General features: G+C 43.0%; 1 protein-coding gene across 1 annotated transcript in view; it reads right to left on the reverse strand.

Moving 5' to 3' along the window:
* Window positions 1-400: 400 nt before the first annotated feature.
* Window positions 401-17,242, reverse strand: part of BAALC (brain and acute leukemia, cytoplasmic) — an 86,249-nt gene continuing 69,407 nt past the window's right edge. The window contains 2 exon segments of the mRNA XM_006897156.1: window positions 401-511; window positions 14,823-14,989. Coding sequence (XP_006897218.1) covers window positions 401-511; window positions 14,823-14,989 — 278 coding nt within the window.

The raw sequence follows: 17,242 nt of genomic DNA on the forward strand, positions 1-17,242 counted from the left end.
TGATTTAAAAAGGAAGAACAAAAGCAAAGCCAGCCCGGGACAGGACTCATGACTGTGCCCGGGAGAACTTAGCATTGACTCATGAATCTTTCAGTCAGGGAAATCCCTTCTCCCACTTTGTTCTGTTTCACAAATTGGTTTGTGCCTCTGGCTGACTGATTTGACCCCAGGTCTTATTAGAGGAGCTGCAGAGAGGCGAGCTGAACCGCACATGCGCAGTTTATTAACACACGTCGGTACTGTGCCAATATGTTAATGTGACAAACAGCAGGCTGAGAAGGTTCCAGTGACGCAGGCAACTGGGTGAGGCAGTAAGACAGACTCTCTCAGCACTCAGCTGCTCTCATGCTCAGCGAGGGGTGTCCACTTCCCCAACCAGCCCTTCTACTGGGACACTCCACTAGTTGACACAGTTCTTGGTGATTCTTCAACCTCTGTCCATTTGCCGGATGCCGTCTGTAACACTGATGGTGACTTCTTTGGTGGACATCCGTTTAGCGTCTCTTTTAGCCTGTGGAAAAGTTTAAAACAGGGAATTGAGAAAGAAGGAAATACAGAAAGCTCCCTACAGCTAATTTAATCTCTTGAGATTATTACAAAATGCACACAGAGGCAGAAAAGAATGGCACACATGACATATGTACCCATGTTCCTTTTCATAGTTTACACTGCTAAATCTGTAATCCTAATCCAGCTCAGAGCTTGGCCCAGATGTACACAGTAAAACCATGTTGAATTAATGAATGCATGACTTAGCGAAGGTGTATCAAAGGTGCTATGTGAAGGGATGCACAGAGGTTTCTGTATAATGGTTAAAGTTTTGACCTTTGAGTTAGCCAGACTTGGGTTCCAATGTATGGGTATTTCCTCCCTAGCCCCCACTAACCCTTACATTCTTCATCTGTAAAGTGGAAATTAGTAAGAGCTAAGAAAAAAGAGCAGGTTTGTCCTGCAGAGGGTGAAGCCGGGCTGCTCCTTGGAGGCAAGGATTCTGAAGCTTCGTCTGACATACTTTGGACATGTTGCAAGGAGGGACCAGTCCTTGGAGAGGGACATCATGCTTGGGAAGGTGGAGGGACAGCACAGAAGAGGAAGACCCTCGATAAATTGGGTTGATTCACTGACTGGGGTAATGGGGGTGGGTGTGTTGGACAGTGCGATTGGCACAGGACAGAGCAGGGTTTAGGGCTGTTGTACATAGGGTCTCTATGAGGCACAGATGACTCCATGGCACATAACAACAAACAAAACCTATCCTTTAGGGTCATTCTAAGGATTAAATAAAAACATTGTAAGGTACTTAGGACAATGTTGTGGTTGTCATTAGTTTCTGTCCAGAAGATGCTGACTCACAGAGACCACAGTTGCAGAGGAGAGTTGCTCCAGAGGGTTTTCAAGGCTGTAAGCTTTTGGAAGTCAATTACCAGGCTTATATTTTGATGAGTTTCTGGGTGGCTTTGAACTGCCAACCTTTTGGCTAGTAATGCAACACTTAACCATTTGTGCCACCCAGATGTCTGTCAACTCAACTCATTGCCATTCAGCCAGAACTGACTCTTATTTGATCCTCCAGCTGGCTTTCAAGAGGACAGACATTTCCCAGGAAGAGCTTACCCATTTTTTTCCCCTCCTAGCCTCTGGTGAGTTTGAACCTTTGAATTAGAAGTGCGCCTCCCTTCAGAACTGGCTTTGACAAGCACTGTGGCAATTGGACAATTAAAACGGACGTTCGGGGGCGGGGAAGAAGAACGAACTGGGGAGGAGGGTAGAGAAAACAGTGCAACAATGAATGAATGAAAACCCAAAATCTCTGTAAATGTTCATTAAAATGAATAAAATTTAATAATAATTTTAAAAAAATAAAGTTCACTCTAAAGAAGAAAAAAAAAAAGAAGTGCACCTCCCTGTGAACTAGTGAGGAAAGAGTTTAGCAAGTTTAACATAGAGGAATCTACCCCAAAGTCAAGATAAGACAATGATAATGGTCAAGAAGTAAGGCTTGATTTATCTTGACTAGATAAGAAAATATGCACTATACTGTACATTCTTCAACTCTGTGCCCAGTTTCCCATCTCTATCGCCAAGCGAAAAAACTTTAACCACTGGGGAAAATTTGGTGTCTATTCCACTCAATGATCAGATGTTCTAGAGGGCATGTGAGTCAGTTTCATTAGCTCATGGACTCAGAAATGTGTTTCCCAAACTCATTCCAGTGAAGATTTTAGTACAGTCAACAAATAGTCTCCAGTTATTGGCCCCTTCAGGGGTGGCCTCACCTGCAGAAGGTCACCTCACACAAGGTCCCATCTTCCTCAGAGGGGCTCAATGGAGGATTATTATAAAGTTCTGTTCATCTTGGCCTCAAAAAATACCACCTCTGATGGCCATTTAGCTCCAGAAATCCCCAGGGGGTGAGGTGGGCGGTTGTCAGACCTACAGTACGGCTCAATTACTCACTCATCCCAACAACTCTACTCTTCTTTCCATCTCTCCTTCCACGGGTGCTAACACCAAGGTCACTCCTAGTGACCATCCTGTGCAAGGGCATCTCGACTTCCCACACAGCACAGTCTCAGCTCCTGTGGGAGCTTTCCTCATAGCACCAAGCTGGGTGGGACCACACTGTGCACACGTGCACATTTTTTCTTAGTCCCTGAACATAGCCAATCAATTCATCTTCAGAGCATCCAGAAAGATCATGATCTGAGACATTATTGGAGAAACAGAAATTGCTCTGTTGTATATATGAACAATGTCTTAAAGGCTAAGTAAGGTGTGCCTGATGCAAGCCATGGTAGTTTCACTTGCTTCCTATGCATCTGAAAGTTGGATGATGACTCAGAATGATAGAAGAAGAACTGATGCATATGAATTGGAATGTTGGAGATAAGACTTGAATATCCCAGGGACTGCCGAAAGAACAGATCTGTCTGAGAGGAAGTGTGCAGCCAGAGCGCCCCTTTGCGGTAAGGAGGAGGAAACTTGGTCTCACATACTTTGGGCATGTTGTCAGGAGGGTCCTTGGAAGAAGACATCATGCTGGGAAAGACTGAGAATCTGAGAAAGAGAAGAAGATCCTCAACAAGATGGATTGACACAGCGATAGCAGCAATGGCCCCAAGCATGCTGGAGATCATGAATATGGTGTAAGACACAGCAAGATTCTAATCTGTTGTTCACTGGGTTGCTACAAGTTGTAGTCTCCTTGATGGCACATAATAAAAATGACATGTATGAACAAATGATATATAGGCTACTTGCAGCAGCTGCTGGTAATGCCCCTTCTGCAGATACCCTGACTTGACTGGTATCCCTATTCCCTAGTGGTTGAGAGTGTTGGCTACCAACCAATCATGGCAGCTTCTTTATTCTTAGCTTTACTTTTATCTGATTGAAGCCATCTGTCCTGGAAATGCCAAGGAGGTTCATCCTATTCCAGAAGGTAATTCACAGTCAATGATTGATTAGGCTAAAAATGTTGACTTTTCTTCTCAGGAGTCAAAAACCTAAACCCACTACTGTTGGGTTTGTTTCTACTAATGACAATACCCCACTGTGCATTCATAGTGGTAATTCTTAACAGGAGCAGCCAGCCTCATCTTTTTCCCACAGAGCTGCTGACAGATTCAAACCACTGACCTTTCAGTTAGCAGCCAAACACACAATCCACTATGCCGCCAGTGCTCCATTCTGTCCTCCCATTCAAGGAGCTCCGGTGGCGGGATCTGTAGGACACGCTGAGGTTAGACTACAACTGTTCAGCTGAGCTGACATATTTGCTGATACACTTCTCTTGCTTTATCCTGTTTCCTGCTTCAGCTTAAGGTTTCACCTCTGAGCACTCCTTCAATCAAAACCTGATTAAGGAAAACCCTTGCCTCAGTCTCTGCTTCTAGAGAACATGACCCAAGACCGAGAAGATCTTTTGTGGCTGGTTTGAGGGATGTGCAAGGATAATTGTGACTATATGCAGTTTTGGCTTTTGCCTCACTGATTTCATGAGATATGACTTCACTGTTTCCTTCTTGATGTTTCCAGTACCAGCACGGTGCTGAGACAAAACAGTGTGATTGGTTGGATAGCTAGACAGATGAGAGATTGGTTGGATAGCTAGACGGATGAGTAATTGGTTGGATAGTTAAATGGATGAATGATTGGTTGGATAGCTAGATGTACGAGTGAATAAGCTTATTGCATTTGTGAGAGAACAGTACTGTGGCTCTAACAACCAGTTGTTGGACTCACACTGATCCCATATTAGAATGGCCTCATAGGGTTTTCTAGAATGGAACCTAAATGGAAGAAGATCACCAAGTAGGTCTTCCTCCCATGGAATTGCTGGGTGGTTTGGAAAGATCAATCTTTTGTTTAGCAGGTGAGTGCTAAATGCTTGTGCCACCAGAGCTCCATTTATAACAAACAGAAACCCCTAAAGCCAAATGCACTGCCATCAAGTCTACTCAGACCAAGCACCCCTTTGGGTTCCTGAGGCTTCTGGTCTTTATGGAAGAAGACTGCTCATCTTTCTTCTGAGGAGCAGCTAGTAGATTCGAACCAATGACCTTTCAGATTCCAATAAAACCTCTGACACACAGAGCCACTAGCCAGTTGTCCATATTACTTAGGGCTCCGTCTCTGGAACTCTAGTGGTACAGTCCACAGGGAATTGTGCTGCTAACTCAAAGGCAATGCTTCTCTTGGGGTTCAAATCCCCCCAGTGGCTCTGCAGGAGAGAGGTGGGCAATCTCCTCTCATGAGATTTACAGCCTCTGAAAAGCCACTGGAGGGTCAGTTATGTGTTGTTCTGACTGGATGGCAATGCTTTCTTATTTGTCCAAGCTTTTCCACACGTGACCAGGGCTAGCAGTGGTTTCACTGGATTTATTTCCCCTAAAAGCTGAGGACTCATAAAGTCCCATAACCTTCAGAGTAGACATCTCTGGATATCTGTCCTGTGGCCCTGCCTGTAAACTTCTCCCAGGGATTTCTCCTAACAGTAGCTACTTCATTCTCTCACTTCACTTCGGATTGCATCACCTGCTAATCACAAGAGAGGCTTTGTGAGGGAAAGAGCGGGCCTCAATTCTGTTTTCTGCAGAGAAGTGTGCTGAGTATGAGGCCAACTCCATCTAACTTCCATTTAAGATGCTATTACCTGAGAGCTTGGGAAGCGGAGCTTGGAATCCACACAGGGACCGTATTTAAAGTGAGCCAAGCTGCCGACAGCACTGCCTTCACATGGGAGGGAGTAAGAGAGCTTTGCTTTTCTTTAGAGTTATTTGGAAAGATTTCACAAGAGGCTGTTTTGATACAGAAAATGCTCCACTCTGTATTTCTCTCTGCATTTCTAGCTTCAAAAATCTCAGCAAAAATCCAGGTATTTGGGTGGCTAGTAATTTTCAAGCCTACTTAAGAACAAAAAGATACAAAATAGTAACTTTCTCAACGGCCACAAAATATATACGGCTTTAACATTAATTTGAGCCATGGTGGCAGAGCATTTAAAGAATCTGACTGCTAATCAAAAGGTTGGTAGTTTGAATCCAACAGCTACTCTGCAGGAAAAAGATGTGGTAGTCTGCTTTCAGAAATATTTACATACAGTCTTAGAAACCCAATGGGCAGCTGTACTCTGTTTTCAAGGGTTGTTTAATATGAGTTAGAATCAACTCAATGGCAGTTATTATAGTTATATTGTTAGGTGCCATCAGAGTTTGACTTATAGCAACCCTATGAAAAACAGATCTGAACATTGTCCTATCCCGTGCCATCCTCACAATCTCTGGCACACTCAAGCCTATTGCCAAAGTCACCTGGTTGGGAATATTCCTCTCTTTCGCTGCTCCTCCACTTTTCCAAGCATAATGTCCCTCTCCAAGGAATAACCTCTTTTAGCAACATGCCCAAAATACATAAGACAAAGCTTCATCATCTTTGCCTCCAAGGAGCACTCTGGCTGCACCTTCTTCAAGATATATCTCTTTGTTCTTTTGGAAGCTCATGGGATATTCCACACTCTTCTCCAACACCATAGTTCAAAGGCATCAATTCTTCTGTCATCGTTAGTCATTGTCCTGCTCTCAGATGCACAGCATGTGACTGAAAAGATCATGGCCTGAATCAGGCTCACCTTAGTCCTCAAACTGACATCCTTGCTTCTCAATAATTTGGAGAAGTCCCTGACTGCAGACTTTCACAGTGCAATACATCTCCTGATCTGACTGTTGGTACCAAGTGTATTGACTGTGGATCCAAGTAGGATGAAGTCATTGACAGTCTCAATCCTTCCTCAGTTCATTCTGATGTTGCCTATTAGTGTGGGGGCGAGAATGTTTGTTTTCTTGATGCTGAGATGCAATCCATATTGAAGTATTGTAAGATGGTAGTATCTGGTGGTAGCAGAGTGGGTTATTCTCGATGATTTCTTTTGTGTGTGTAACACAAGCCTGCATGATGGAGTTGTTCAAGAACACAGGCTTTAGGGCCAGATAGCCCTGGATTTAGCACACGATGCTGCTTAACTGTAACAAGACATGCTGCTTTAGCCTTTCTGAGTCTGGTTCCCTTACTTGAGAAATGGGAGCACAACTGCTACATTTTAGGTTTCCTTTCTGAGGGATGAGTATGTCAGTTAGCACTAATAGAATGAACAGTTGTGTTCTGGTTTGCGTCAGATGATCCCATTTTAAAGTTGAAAAGCCTACATCCCAGGAACTTCCCCTGGGCCCAGAACTTCTGCCCTGACTCCTCTCTCTGCCAATGGACCCCTTCAGGGCTTCTGACCAGCGAGCGGCTCACCACTGTTTCTCTTTATCTTCAGTGTAACCTGCTTGGTATCACTAGTTCAATGTTAACAGCCCTTGACTCCTAGCACAGATCATTTCTTTGGGCCTATGAGGCTCTCTAGACGCCCTGGTGGCACAATGTGTTACATGGTGGGCTGCTAACTGAACAGGGAGTCCACCAGACATTCTTGAAATAAAAACAGGCAGCCTCATCCTAGAACCTCACAGCCTGGGAACCCCAGGGGAAGGTTGCCATGTGGAACTAAACCCATGGCAGTGAATTGGTTTGGAGAAGGTTCTCAGGTAAGGGACCTTGGGCCCAAAGAGCGCTGTCCTGTCCATTCTCTTATTGATGAAGAGTCCACTCCTCAACAAAGTTCTGCGAGATTGGCTGCTTTAAAGAAAACTGCTCCTACTCACTACATCTGAGTTGGAACTGACCCTCCACTGGACTTCTGAGAGTGTAAATCACACAGGACGAGATTGTCCTTCTTTCTCCCTCAGAGCCTCTGTGTAGTCAAACCACCAGCGAGGTGCAGTCTTCCAGTTAACAGAATAGCTCCCTGTGGACGAGGCCACCAGAACTCCCTTTTAAAGAAAAAAACCAAGTTCATTTCAAGATGTGGTTTTTCAAAAGCCAACCATTCCTACTGGGTGCACTGCAAGTCTTTTGCAAAGACAGCAAACCAAGTAATCTTTGAAAGTCTCTTATATGGATAACAAGCAGATCAATCGTGGCAAGACCGCCTATGTGGACAGCAAGGTGACTAATGCTTTCCAGCTTCTTATGTGAAACGTAAACCGAACCATCCTGCAGATTGTAGCCTGACCAGTCATTTCTGGGAGAATTGCAAATCCAGCGCCAGAAAGGACACGTAAAAGCAGCTCTCTGCAAGACAATTACAATAATATTAGATGTTTCCTGTAAGGTGTATTGCCCATCTGTGAAGAAAGGCACAGACCGGGGAATGGCTATGTCATTGTGTCCCTCAGGCCTATGACACTGGACAAAATGGACACTTTCCCTCGGAAGCTGTCTTCAGCCAGTCTAAACTTTTCCTTTCACATCATCCTCCCTTTTTTTAAATGACAGAGAAGAAGTGTCTCTGATGTCATTACCAGCTCCAAAAAAATTGTATGATTCCCGACTCACTGATGAGAGAAGTGTAGTTGGCGCCTCTCTTTTCTGTGACGGTCTGCTAATTCAAGCCTCCTCCACCTTTAATGTTCTTGTTTTGTGAGTTTTACCACCTTTGACTCTTGTTAATGGGCCACCTCTTGTTTCTCACCCAGTTTCACAGCTTTTTTTTTAAAAAAAAAAATCTTCTCTTGCCTTATTTTCATTTCTGCAGACTGAGTATCCCACGAATCACTGATTTTAGTCTTCTAGATGCTGCCTCTTTAACTAAAAATCATTCATTTCTCTCCGATTCCCAAAGGTAGCCAGTTTGGCTATACTAACTCCTTGGCAAGCTGAACCCCAGATAGACTTGTTTCTCTTAGGGTTCAGAAGTTAACACTCTGCATCCTCCATTGTTATATTTCAGTTTATAGGAAAAGCATGGAGTTTAAAGATAGGGAAAAGGGGTAAAAATCATTGGGATAGCAGAGGTTAGTGGGTAGAGGGTAGTTGAAGTAATGGGAAAGGTTCAATGGGGACTTGAAAAGATGGTATAATGATAACAGGCAGAGAACAATGGCAATTAATTATATAAAGCATAGTATATATGATTGTGACACTGATGTGTCAAATGTGACAATGGTTACCCATGGTGGACAGTGTTTGGTGGAGCTCCCAGATTAAAACAGTTTGGAAGCAGGAGTTGCATCCACATCTGAAATAGCTTGTCTCCAGAAACTCTATGAACTTAGAGAAACGATGATAATTATAAAACAGGATTCAGGTCTTTTGTTCATAGGGTTGCTATGAATCATCTAGGACTCAACAGTACTCAACAACAGTATATATGAATGATTGTATGAAACACAAAGTATATGTACAAAATATGATGTATATGAATGATTACATACAAACCAATTAAAAATAAAAAAAAAATAAGAGATGAGTTCAAATTCCAATACAGCTAAACCTACTATTCTCAAGGTCAAGTTGTCCAAACACCTAACCATTCTGAGCCTCTGTTTCCTATTGGGGAATGATACTATTTATCTCTTAGAGTCATGAGAGTTGAAATGATGTCATATATAATGTATCTGACACATAGTCAGCACTCTCCAAAGTGTCCTTGTCTGACCACTTTCCAAAGATTCAGGGTCAGAATGCATATTAGCTAAAACCCAAGATGTTTTCTTTCTTTTGTTGTTTAATTGAGTCCTATTAAAAGAAGACAGACAATGGGAAACCTATGCTCCCAGATTCCACGGACTTACTTGCTTCTGCCTTGTGGATTTTTCTGACATTTGTACACAATCAGTCAGGGAAGATTTTGTCATAGCTACTCTACCAAGGGACAGATTGCTTCCTATGGAAGGCAGGGATCCACCAGGCTTCAGGCAAAACTCTCTAGAACTGCCCAAGGCTGGAGCAAACCCCACACGGACCCTGGCTCCCAGCATGGCACTCCCAGAAGCTGACTCAGCCTAGGGATTTTTATCTAACTGGTATCACAAGCCAAAAGGAGTTGTTGCTTTTCAACTTGAAGCTCAGACAGAAGATCAAACACCAGGGAAGCAGCCGAACCTGCTTGAGGGGAAGAATTGGGCATCCACAGAATAGTCCTCATGTGATGGTAACGCTGAAGGGAGGGGAGCAAAGCCGTGGGAAACCTGTCTCATCTTCGAGCTACCACGCTCATCTCAGCTAATCTACAGACAGTGATTTTTCCCCCCTCGCTTTTTCCAATTGCAAACTCATCATAACACGTTCCACACCCACAACGTGTGTCAGAGTGGAACTGTGCTTCGCGGGGTTTTCAATTCTGGACTTTTCAGATGTGTATCTTCTAAGGTGCTTCAGGGTAGAATCAAACCTCCAACCTTGACCTTATCAGCTGGGCTCATATTAACCATATGCAGCATCTAGGGACCCCACGAGTATCCACAAGGTGTATCACTTAGAAGCTAAATCATGAGGAGTTTTTCTACCCTGAAACCTTTCCAGTGGATTTGGGATTTCTGCAGCCTTTTGGATAAAAAATGATTCTAACAAATTTCCATTCACATAAAGTAGTGTGCACATGCATACACGCATCTATATACTCATTGCCTTCCTTTTTCCCTCAGACATAAGCCAGTGCCATTCTAACAAGTCTCCTTTTTGGCTCTCCTCACCGCATGTTATTTTTTTGTTGCTGTCCCCTCTTTTTAAATGTCTGCTTTTCTTTTTCTAGGAGAGAACTGTTTCTTCCCCAGCTCTCCCTTTATGTATCTCATATTACTACTGTTCAAGAGAAATCCTGGACAGGGCTGTGCTCTCTCTGGACTGGTCCCAGTGCCCTCTGTGAGGCTTCTCTTTCCTGGACTGGACTGAAATTTGACAGTAATCGCTAGAGTGAGAAGAGGCCACTCCTTAGCTGCGAGTCAGTCTAGACATCGATAATTCCCTAGCACAGTCTAAGCTTTGCCAAAAATAATAAATCAGCTTGAAAATATGCAGCTTTGGAAGGCATGAAGGCTCATTGGAATTCCAACCACATAGTCAGCGCTCTGTCTCCTCAGAGCGGTATCCACACGCACATGTCTACCTTAGCTGAATATTGGAGAAGGGAGCTCTGGGGAGAAAAAGAAATAAGAGTTCAAAAGCCCAAAGATATAGCATACTCGGGTGAGAGTAAATGTTGGGAGGTATCTTGAAGTTCCTAAACAATTAATTAGCAAAAGAGGCCAAACACCTTCACAACTTCCTCTTGGATTGTTTATTGAGCTCAAAAGGGGAGCTAAGTGGAAAAAGAACCAACCAATGGTTTACCTGACACCGGAGTGGGTAAGGGTCTCAATTTCTAGAGAAAATCAAAGTGCTAGAGAGAAAAAGCAAGAAAAACCCTCTAAGACAGCCCGTTCCTGAGTTTAAGAGGGATCAGTCACACTCTTATTTTGTCAGTTAATACCTATGAACAGCAGGTGGGAGGCATGGGCCATGGGGGATGGGACAAGGAAAATACAGTTTGTTTGATGGAGTAAGAGGCGAGGAAGGACTCAGGACATGAAGCTCTGTTGGTCACCATTGTTAGCAACATTAAGCGCCCTCATGCCCTTCAGAAAGGAATCTGAACTTCGTGTGATGGGGGCTGGTAGACGCTTGAAGTAGAATGGGCACTATGCATAGCAATCTCAGAACAGTGCAGATCAGCCAGCGTTTCACCCTGTGGGAACAGGGCTATTATGGGTTGGAACGAATTCAGTGGTGCCCAATAATAACATACCTTACTTGTGATTTTAAGTGCTTCCAAGACTACATATCTGTCATAAAGCTGTACTCTTCAAATAGTGAACGCTATGAATGCATATAAAATGCACACAGTTCAAATCCACTAGCTGTTTCCTGGGAGAGAGTGCAATCTCTCCCAAGTGATTTACAGTCTCAGAAACCCACTGGAGGATCAGCTATGAGTTGGTTTCACTACACAGTGTCAGTTTGTTTTTGAGCAGTAAAGAGAGTGTTATAAGCTGATAGACCTCTAGGTGGATTCGAACCACAGTATTTTGGCCAGTAGTCTGGTATTTCATTCCTGTGCTATGCAGGCACTCCCAGGAGGGCCTAAGTTGTCTGAGGGATTTCTTTTAGCCACACAGATCAGATCAATGCCTGCCACAGACAGAGACACAGCTTGGCAGATTGGAAGATTTAACCTAGCAATGAGGAAATGAGGTTTTGACCACCCAGCAGAGGATGTGGATCCTGGAGGCCAGAGCTCTGTGCACCTGGGTTTCCCTGTGGCATCATACAAATTGATGCCTTAGAAAGAAAATCCCCAGCACAGCCTTTGAAGGACACAGGACATCTGGTGGCTGGTGAGGTCCCAGGATCAAAGGCAGGCAATGCACTTCAGTAAATGTTTGAGTGCTTTTAGCTGCGGCACTGCGCTTCCTGGTGTCGTTCTAGAAAAAGGCCTGGCATAGCCACCTGGCACTGAATTATGAAAACAAAAGCTGCATGGACTGCTTATTAATGTGCGTCATCAGCATTGTGGGGCTGTGCTTGTCGGCTGTGTGTGGTCACCACTCCCCTGAGACACAGCTTTCCATGTTGTAGAGCTATCTCTACCATATGTATGGCCTTGCTCATGTCACACTAGGGAGACTCAGTTTCCTTGTCTGTAAAGTGGGATGACGCTTACTCCACAATGCTCTTGGGAGGATGCTAGGAATCAGTAGTCTTTCGGGTGCTTTGTAAACTGCAAGACATGATTTCACAGGGATGCCTGATGTGGGCTGGAAGTGAGGTGAGCAAGCAAGTACATGGATCCTGTGATCCTGCAGGCAAATCTTTCTCATCACCACGGCCTCTCTTGGCATGAAAGGGCACAAGATCAGAAAGGAGTCCAAGGCCATGTGTCTGCCCACCCTACAGCTGTCACCTGGTTTCTGAGCACAGTTCTGTAGTATCCAGACTGTTTTGAAAGATGATCATGAAGACTGGGCCTCTAGCTGGTCAGCTTATGTCCAGGCAGAGAGGCCAGTATGGCCCAGGAGTAGAATTCTCACCTTCTAAGTCCAATTTCTGGCTAGTGAGAAGCCATAACCTGTCTGTCCAAGTGGCAGCTCACATGCTGCTCTGATACAGAACAGGTTTCAGCAGAACTTCTCGGCTAAGCTGAGCCAGGAAGAAAGGCTTAACAATTTGCTTTCAGAAAGCAGACAATGTAGTAATTTTTGAAATCATTGTTCCTGAGTGCTGTATAGTATTCCACTGTGTGAATGTACCACAGTTTCTCAGTCCATTCAATTGTGGTTGGACATTTCCCATGTTCTTGTGATGGTGAATAATGCTGCTATGAACACTGGTGTACAGATCTCCATTTGTGTCTCAGTTCTAATTTCCTGAGGGTATATTCCTAGTAGTGGAATAGCTGGATCATACAGAGTTTCTATGTTCAGCCTTTTGAGGAAACATCAAACTGTCTTCCAGAGTGGTTGTAACATGGTTGTACCATTTTACAATTGCACCAACAGTGTATGAGAATCCCCACCTCTCCACAGCCTCTCCAATATTTGTTTATTTTTTTGCCCTGCTAAACTTTGCCCCTGCTCCTGGGATAAGATGGTATGTCATTGTGGTTTTGATTTGCATCTCTCTTATTGACAGTGATTTTGAGTATTTCTTCAGGTATCTGTTGAAGAGCATTATGCTGAGTGAACTCAGTCTCATATGGACAAATACTGCATAAGAACATTATTGTAAAAATAGAAGGATAACTAGTAAAACATGTATGGGTACCTAAGGGGAGAAGGGGTGGAAGCAGAGGGGTGAGGATGGGTAGGGGTGAAGGTTCCAGAGGATTGCATAGTTTGGTGGATGGAGGGAGGGCGTGAAGGAAATAGGAAGGATAAGGTGGAGACCTGAAAAAGATTAGGTAATGATGGGCAAGGTCCAATGGTGATTGATTTTATAAAATATAATACATGAAAATAACTGTATGAAACACAATATGAATGAAGAATAGTGCAAAACACAATGTTTATGAACTGTGTGAGCAACCAATATAAAATTTTTAAAAAAGGAACAAAAAGTTTTGGGTTTTTTAAAAATGGGAACAACAAAACAACAACAACCAGCCAATGAAAGATCAGTTGGTGAGAACAGTCTGGTCCAGTGGTATGTGGAGCTGACATGAGTCAGAGGTCACCTCAATGGCAGCTGACAGCATACACAGGCAATTGATTGGTTGCAACAGAGTGATGGGCAGGGTCCTAGGAAGGCTACTACTACTTTCATACTTCCCCTTCTATTAAAGTGCATGAGCTCTGGTGGCTCAATTGTAAAGAATTGTGCTGCCAACATAATAGTATGCAGTTCAAATACACCAGTTGCTCTGTGGAATAAAAGCAGACAGCCTCATTCTGTGCAATTTACTGCCTCTGCAAACTCACTGGAGGATCAGCTATAGGTCAGTTCCAACTTGATGGTACATAATAATAACATTAGAGTATATAATGTTTAGGCTTCTAACCAAAAGGTTGAATTTCAAATCTAGCAGCTGCTCCTTGGGAGAAAGATAGGTCTCCTCTTGTAAAAATTTACAGTCTTAAAGACGTGGTGAAGGATCACTTTGAGTCAGACTGTCTCAATGACAGTAAGGTGGAGTTATAAACTTCTACAGTGTCTGAGTCAAAAAAATAAAAACATAGCAGAAAAACCCCCAAAACATGGATTCACCAACTTGGATGGTGGCCCCACTTGCTACAAAAAAATGCCCCGTTGGATTTTCTTGGTTATAATCTTCTTGGAAGTAGATTACCACACCTTTCTCCAATGATGCTGTGGAGTTTGAACCACCAACCTTCAAGTTAGTAGTTCAGTTAGCTATGCAGCTAACCATCTCTTTTAATTATCCCATCTCCACTTACAAAGAGCATGCCCATCTGCTCTCTTTTTTTGATATTATTTCCATTCTGTGGATAAGGAGCTCAAGACTAAAAATAAAAAAAATCAGTAATTGCTGTAAAATCATTAGCTAATGAGCATTAGGATTGAATGTGCAACAGGATTTCTGAGCAAAGTTTAGAGAGGTAAGTCATGGATGTGCGTGAGAAGTGCATGCTCAGAAAACTGCTGACGTGGGCCTGAAAGGACAGGACCAGTTTGTTTAGACAGGGAGAGAGGAGAGGAATGGGTCGGGAACATGAAGTGAGCCGTGGACTTTGAAGGCTTGTGGAGTGTGGGCTGAGGAGGAAGTGGGGAGAGGAAATGAGAGAGAAGAGCTGATGGGCTGATGGCTTGGAGGAAGAGCCTGCAAAGCCCTGAGACTACATTACTAGGAACATTCCTTCTAGACATGGGTGAGATCCATCAATTCCCACTGTGACCAGAGCTGCCCATTCCCAGGTTACAGCTTCAGGCCGTGGCTGTGATCCTACCTCAGTGGTCCGAAGGCCATTCTGTTTCTGGGTGAGAGGGCCGGAGCTGAGGCTCTGGGGGTTGGAGCACTGGGTCCCACAGCTCATCTTCTTGTCTGGGTTGGATATTCCACTGGGAACTGAAGATCGAGGAACACCATTGGAGGAGATGCCGTCTTCCAGCACACCTGGGGGCGTAAGAAGAGGATGGTACCAGAGGTTTGCACATGACAGCGCTTCAGACAATTGTTGGGATTGTGGTGAGAAAGAGATAGGCAAGGATAGAAGTTACTAGAAATCTCATCCTTTGGAAAGGACTACCCTTTCTATAAAACATGCATGACCTTTTTGAACAAAAATGAAATTTAAAAGTGATTTTTGTAAATGGAAATGTATTCTCAATAATAAATCTGTATCTTTATATATGATAGTCTTAAACCATTATATATTCATGCATTATATATTCAATCATATTGGGTTTTTTCTTACTGAGTTGCTTATTTTTCCAAGATTTATTATGAAAATTTTCAAACATTCAGTAAGTTTGAAGGATTTACTTCTTTTATAAACAAGCATTATATTTTAGAACAATTCTAGTCCATATTAGTTTTTAAACTTAGTCTGCCATTGTATTTAACAATGTAATTGCTAACTGTAATTGCATATATTTTTCTACTTTTTCATTATAATAAATAATCATTATCTCACAACTCCTTGTAGCCAAGATTCTGTTCTTAATTACTTTCTTGGGATAAATTCCTAGAGTAGGATGATTAGCTTAAAGGTAAAGAGATTTTTGTGTAATTCCAACTTCACATGTTAAACTATGCCTATTCCTCTTCATTAACCAACAGAAAAAGTTCGTTGTTTAATGCGATCGAGTTGGAACTGAGTCACGGCTAACCCTCCGGTGGGTTTTCAGAGGCTGTCAATTGCACAGGAAGAGCCTGCCCATTTCCTCTTGTATAGCAGCTGGTGAATTCAAACTGTGGACCTTTGGATTGATAGTGCAATTCCTTATCATTAGGCCACCAGAGATCAACAGAAGAAGGAGGGGTGTAGAAATAGAAGGAGTGAGAGAGACTCTCAGTAAAATGGATTGACACCATGATTGTAAGAGCACGCCAAGCATTTCAGAGATTGTGAGGACAGTACAGGATAGGACTAGGTCCAACTCTGTGGTTCATAGGATAGCTATAAGTTATAGTCGAATACCATGGACTGCCAAGAGAACAAACAGGTTTGTCCTGGAGAGGGTAAAACCAAGTTGTTCATTGGAGGTAAGAATTTGGAAGCTGTCTGACATACTTTGATGCATGTGGCCAGGAGAAACCAGCCATTGGAGAAGGACATCATGCTTGGAATAGATGGAGGGACAGTGCAAGAGGGGAAGACACCAAATGAGATTGATTGATACAGTAACTGGGGTGATGGGGGTAGTCGTATCAGACACAGCGAGATTGGCTCAGGATAGAGCAGAGGTCAGAGTTATTGTGCATAGAGTCACTATGAGTCGCAGTTGACTTGCCAGCACATACAACAACAACATGGAATGTGTGGCTCATGGTTTCTTTGAACAGCTACCTCCTTTACCATGAGACCAGAATTCACAGAAATAAAGATTTCTTAGACATGAAGGATGGAAGCACCATTAGTGGTGCAGTGCTTTATGTGTTTGGCCACAAACCAAATTGTTGGTACCTTGAATGCACAAGAAAAAGGCGGGAACTCTCTTCTTGTAAAGATTCACTACCTCACTCTATTCTTCTAAAGATTCGCTACCTCAAAAACCCAATAGAGGTCATCATGAATCGGAATGGGCTATATGGAAGTCGGCTGGTGGGTTTGGTTTCTAGAAGCGATGAAACACATGAGACCTCAGACTAAAATAGTCAATCAAATTGCCACGGAACAAAGCCAAAACTTCACCTAGACACCCTGGTAATTAATGACATAGAATATAATGCACATGAATGATTGTATAATGCACAAATGAGTGATTATATACAAATACAAGGACAGCTTCAAAAGAGGAAAGAAATCAAGAATGGGTTTGATGTCTTTCTTTTCATGAGCAAACACTGAAAACAAGCCAACTAAGTGGGGAAAATGTCTCCCAAATTTCCAAAGATATGTGCATTTTAAAATCTTTTACTATATATTGCCAAATTTCCCCTCCATAATTGTTTCTCCAACTACCCAATTATACTTCTGCCAGTAGTTTATAAGCCTGCTCATATTCCACAAACGTTTCCCCCCCAAACAGAATATGCTTACTTTCTTTCATTTTTTATTTTTTCCCCCACTTTTAAGATGTAAAATCAAGTATGTAACTCCTTGGATTTATATTTTTGTTCACTACAGGTGCTATATCAATATTTAGAAGATTACAACAGCAGACAGAGATAGTGAGTATAACACAGGATCAGACAAGGCCTCAT

The sequence above is a fragment of the Elephantulus edwardii genome, unplaced genomic scaffold (genome assembly GCF_000299155.1).
Source record: "Elephantulus edwardii isolate Elephantulus edwardi_28Jun2011 unplaced genomic scaffold, EleEdw1.0 scaffold00202, whole genome shotgun sequence".
NCBI lineage: Eukaryota > Metazoa > Chordata > Mammalia > Macroscelidea > Macroscelididae > Elephantulus > Elephantulus edwardii.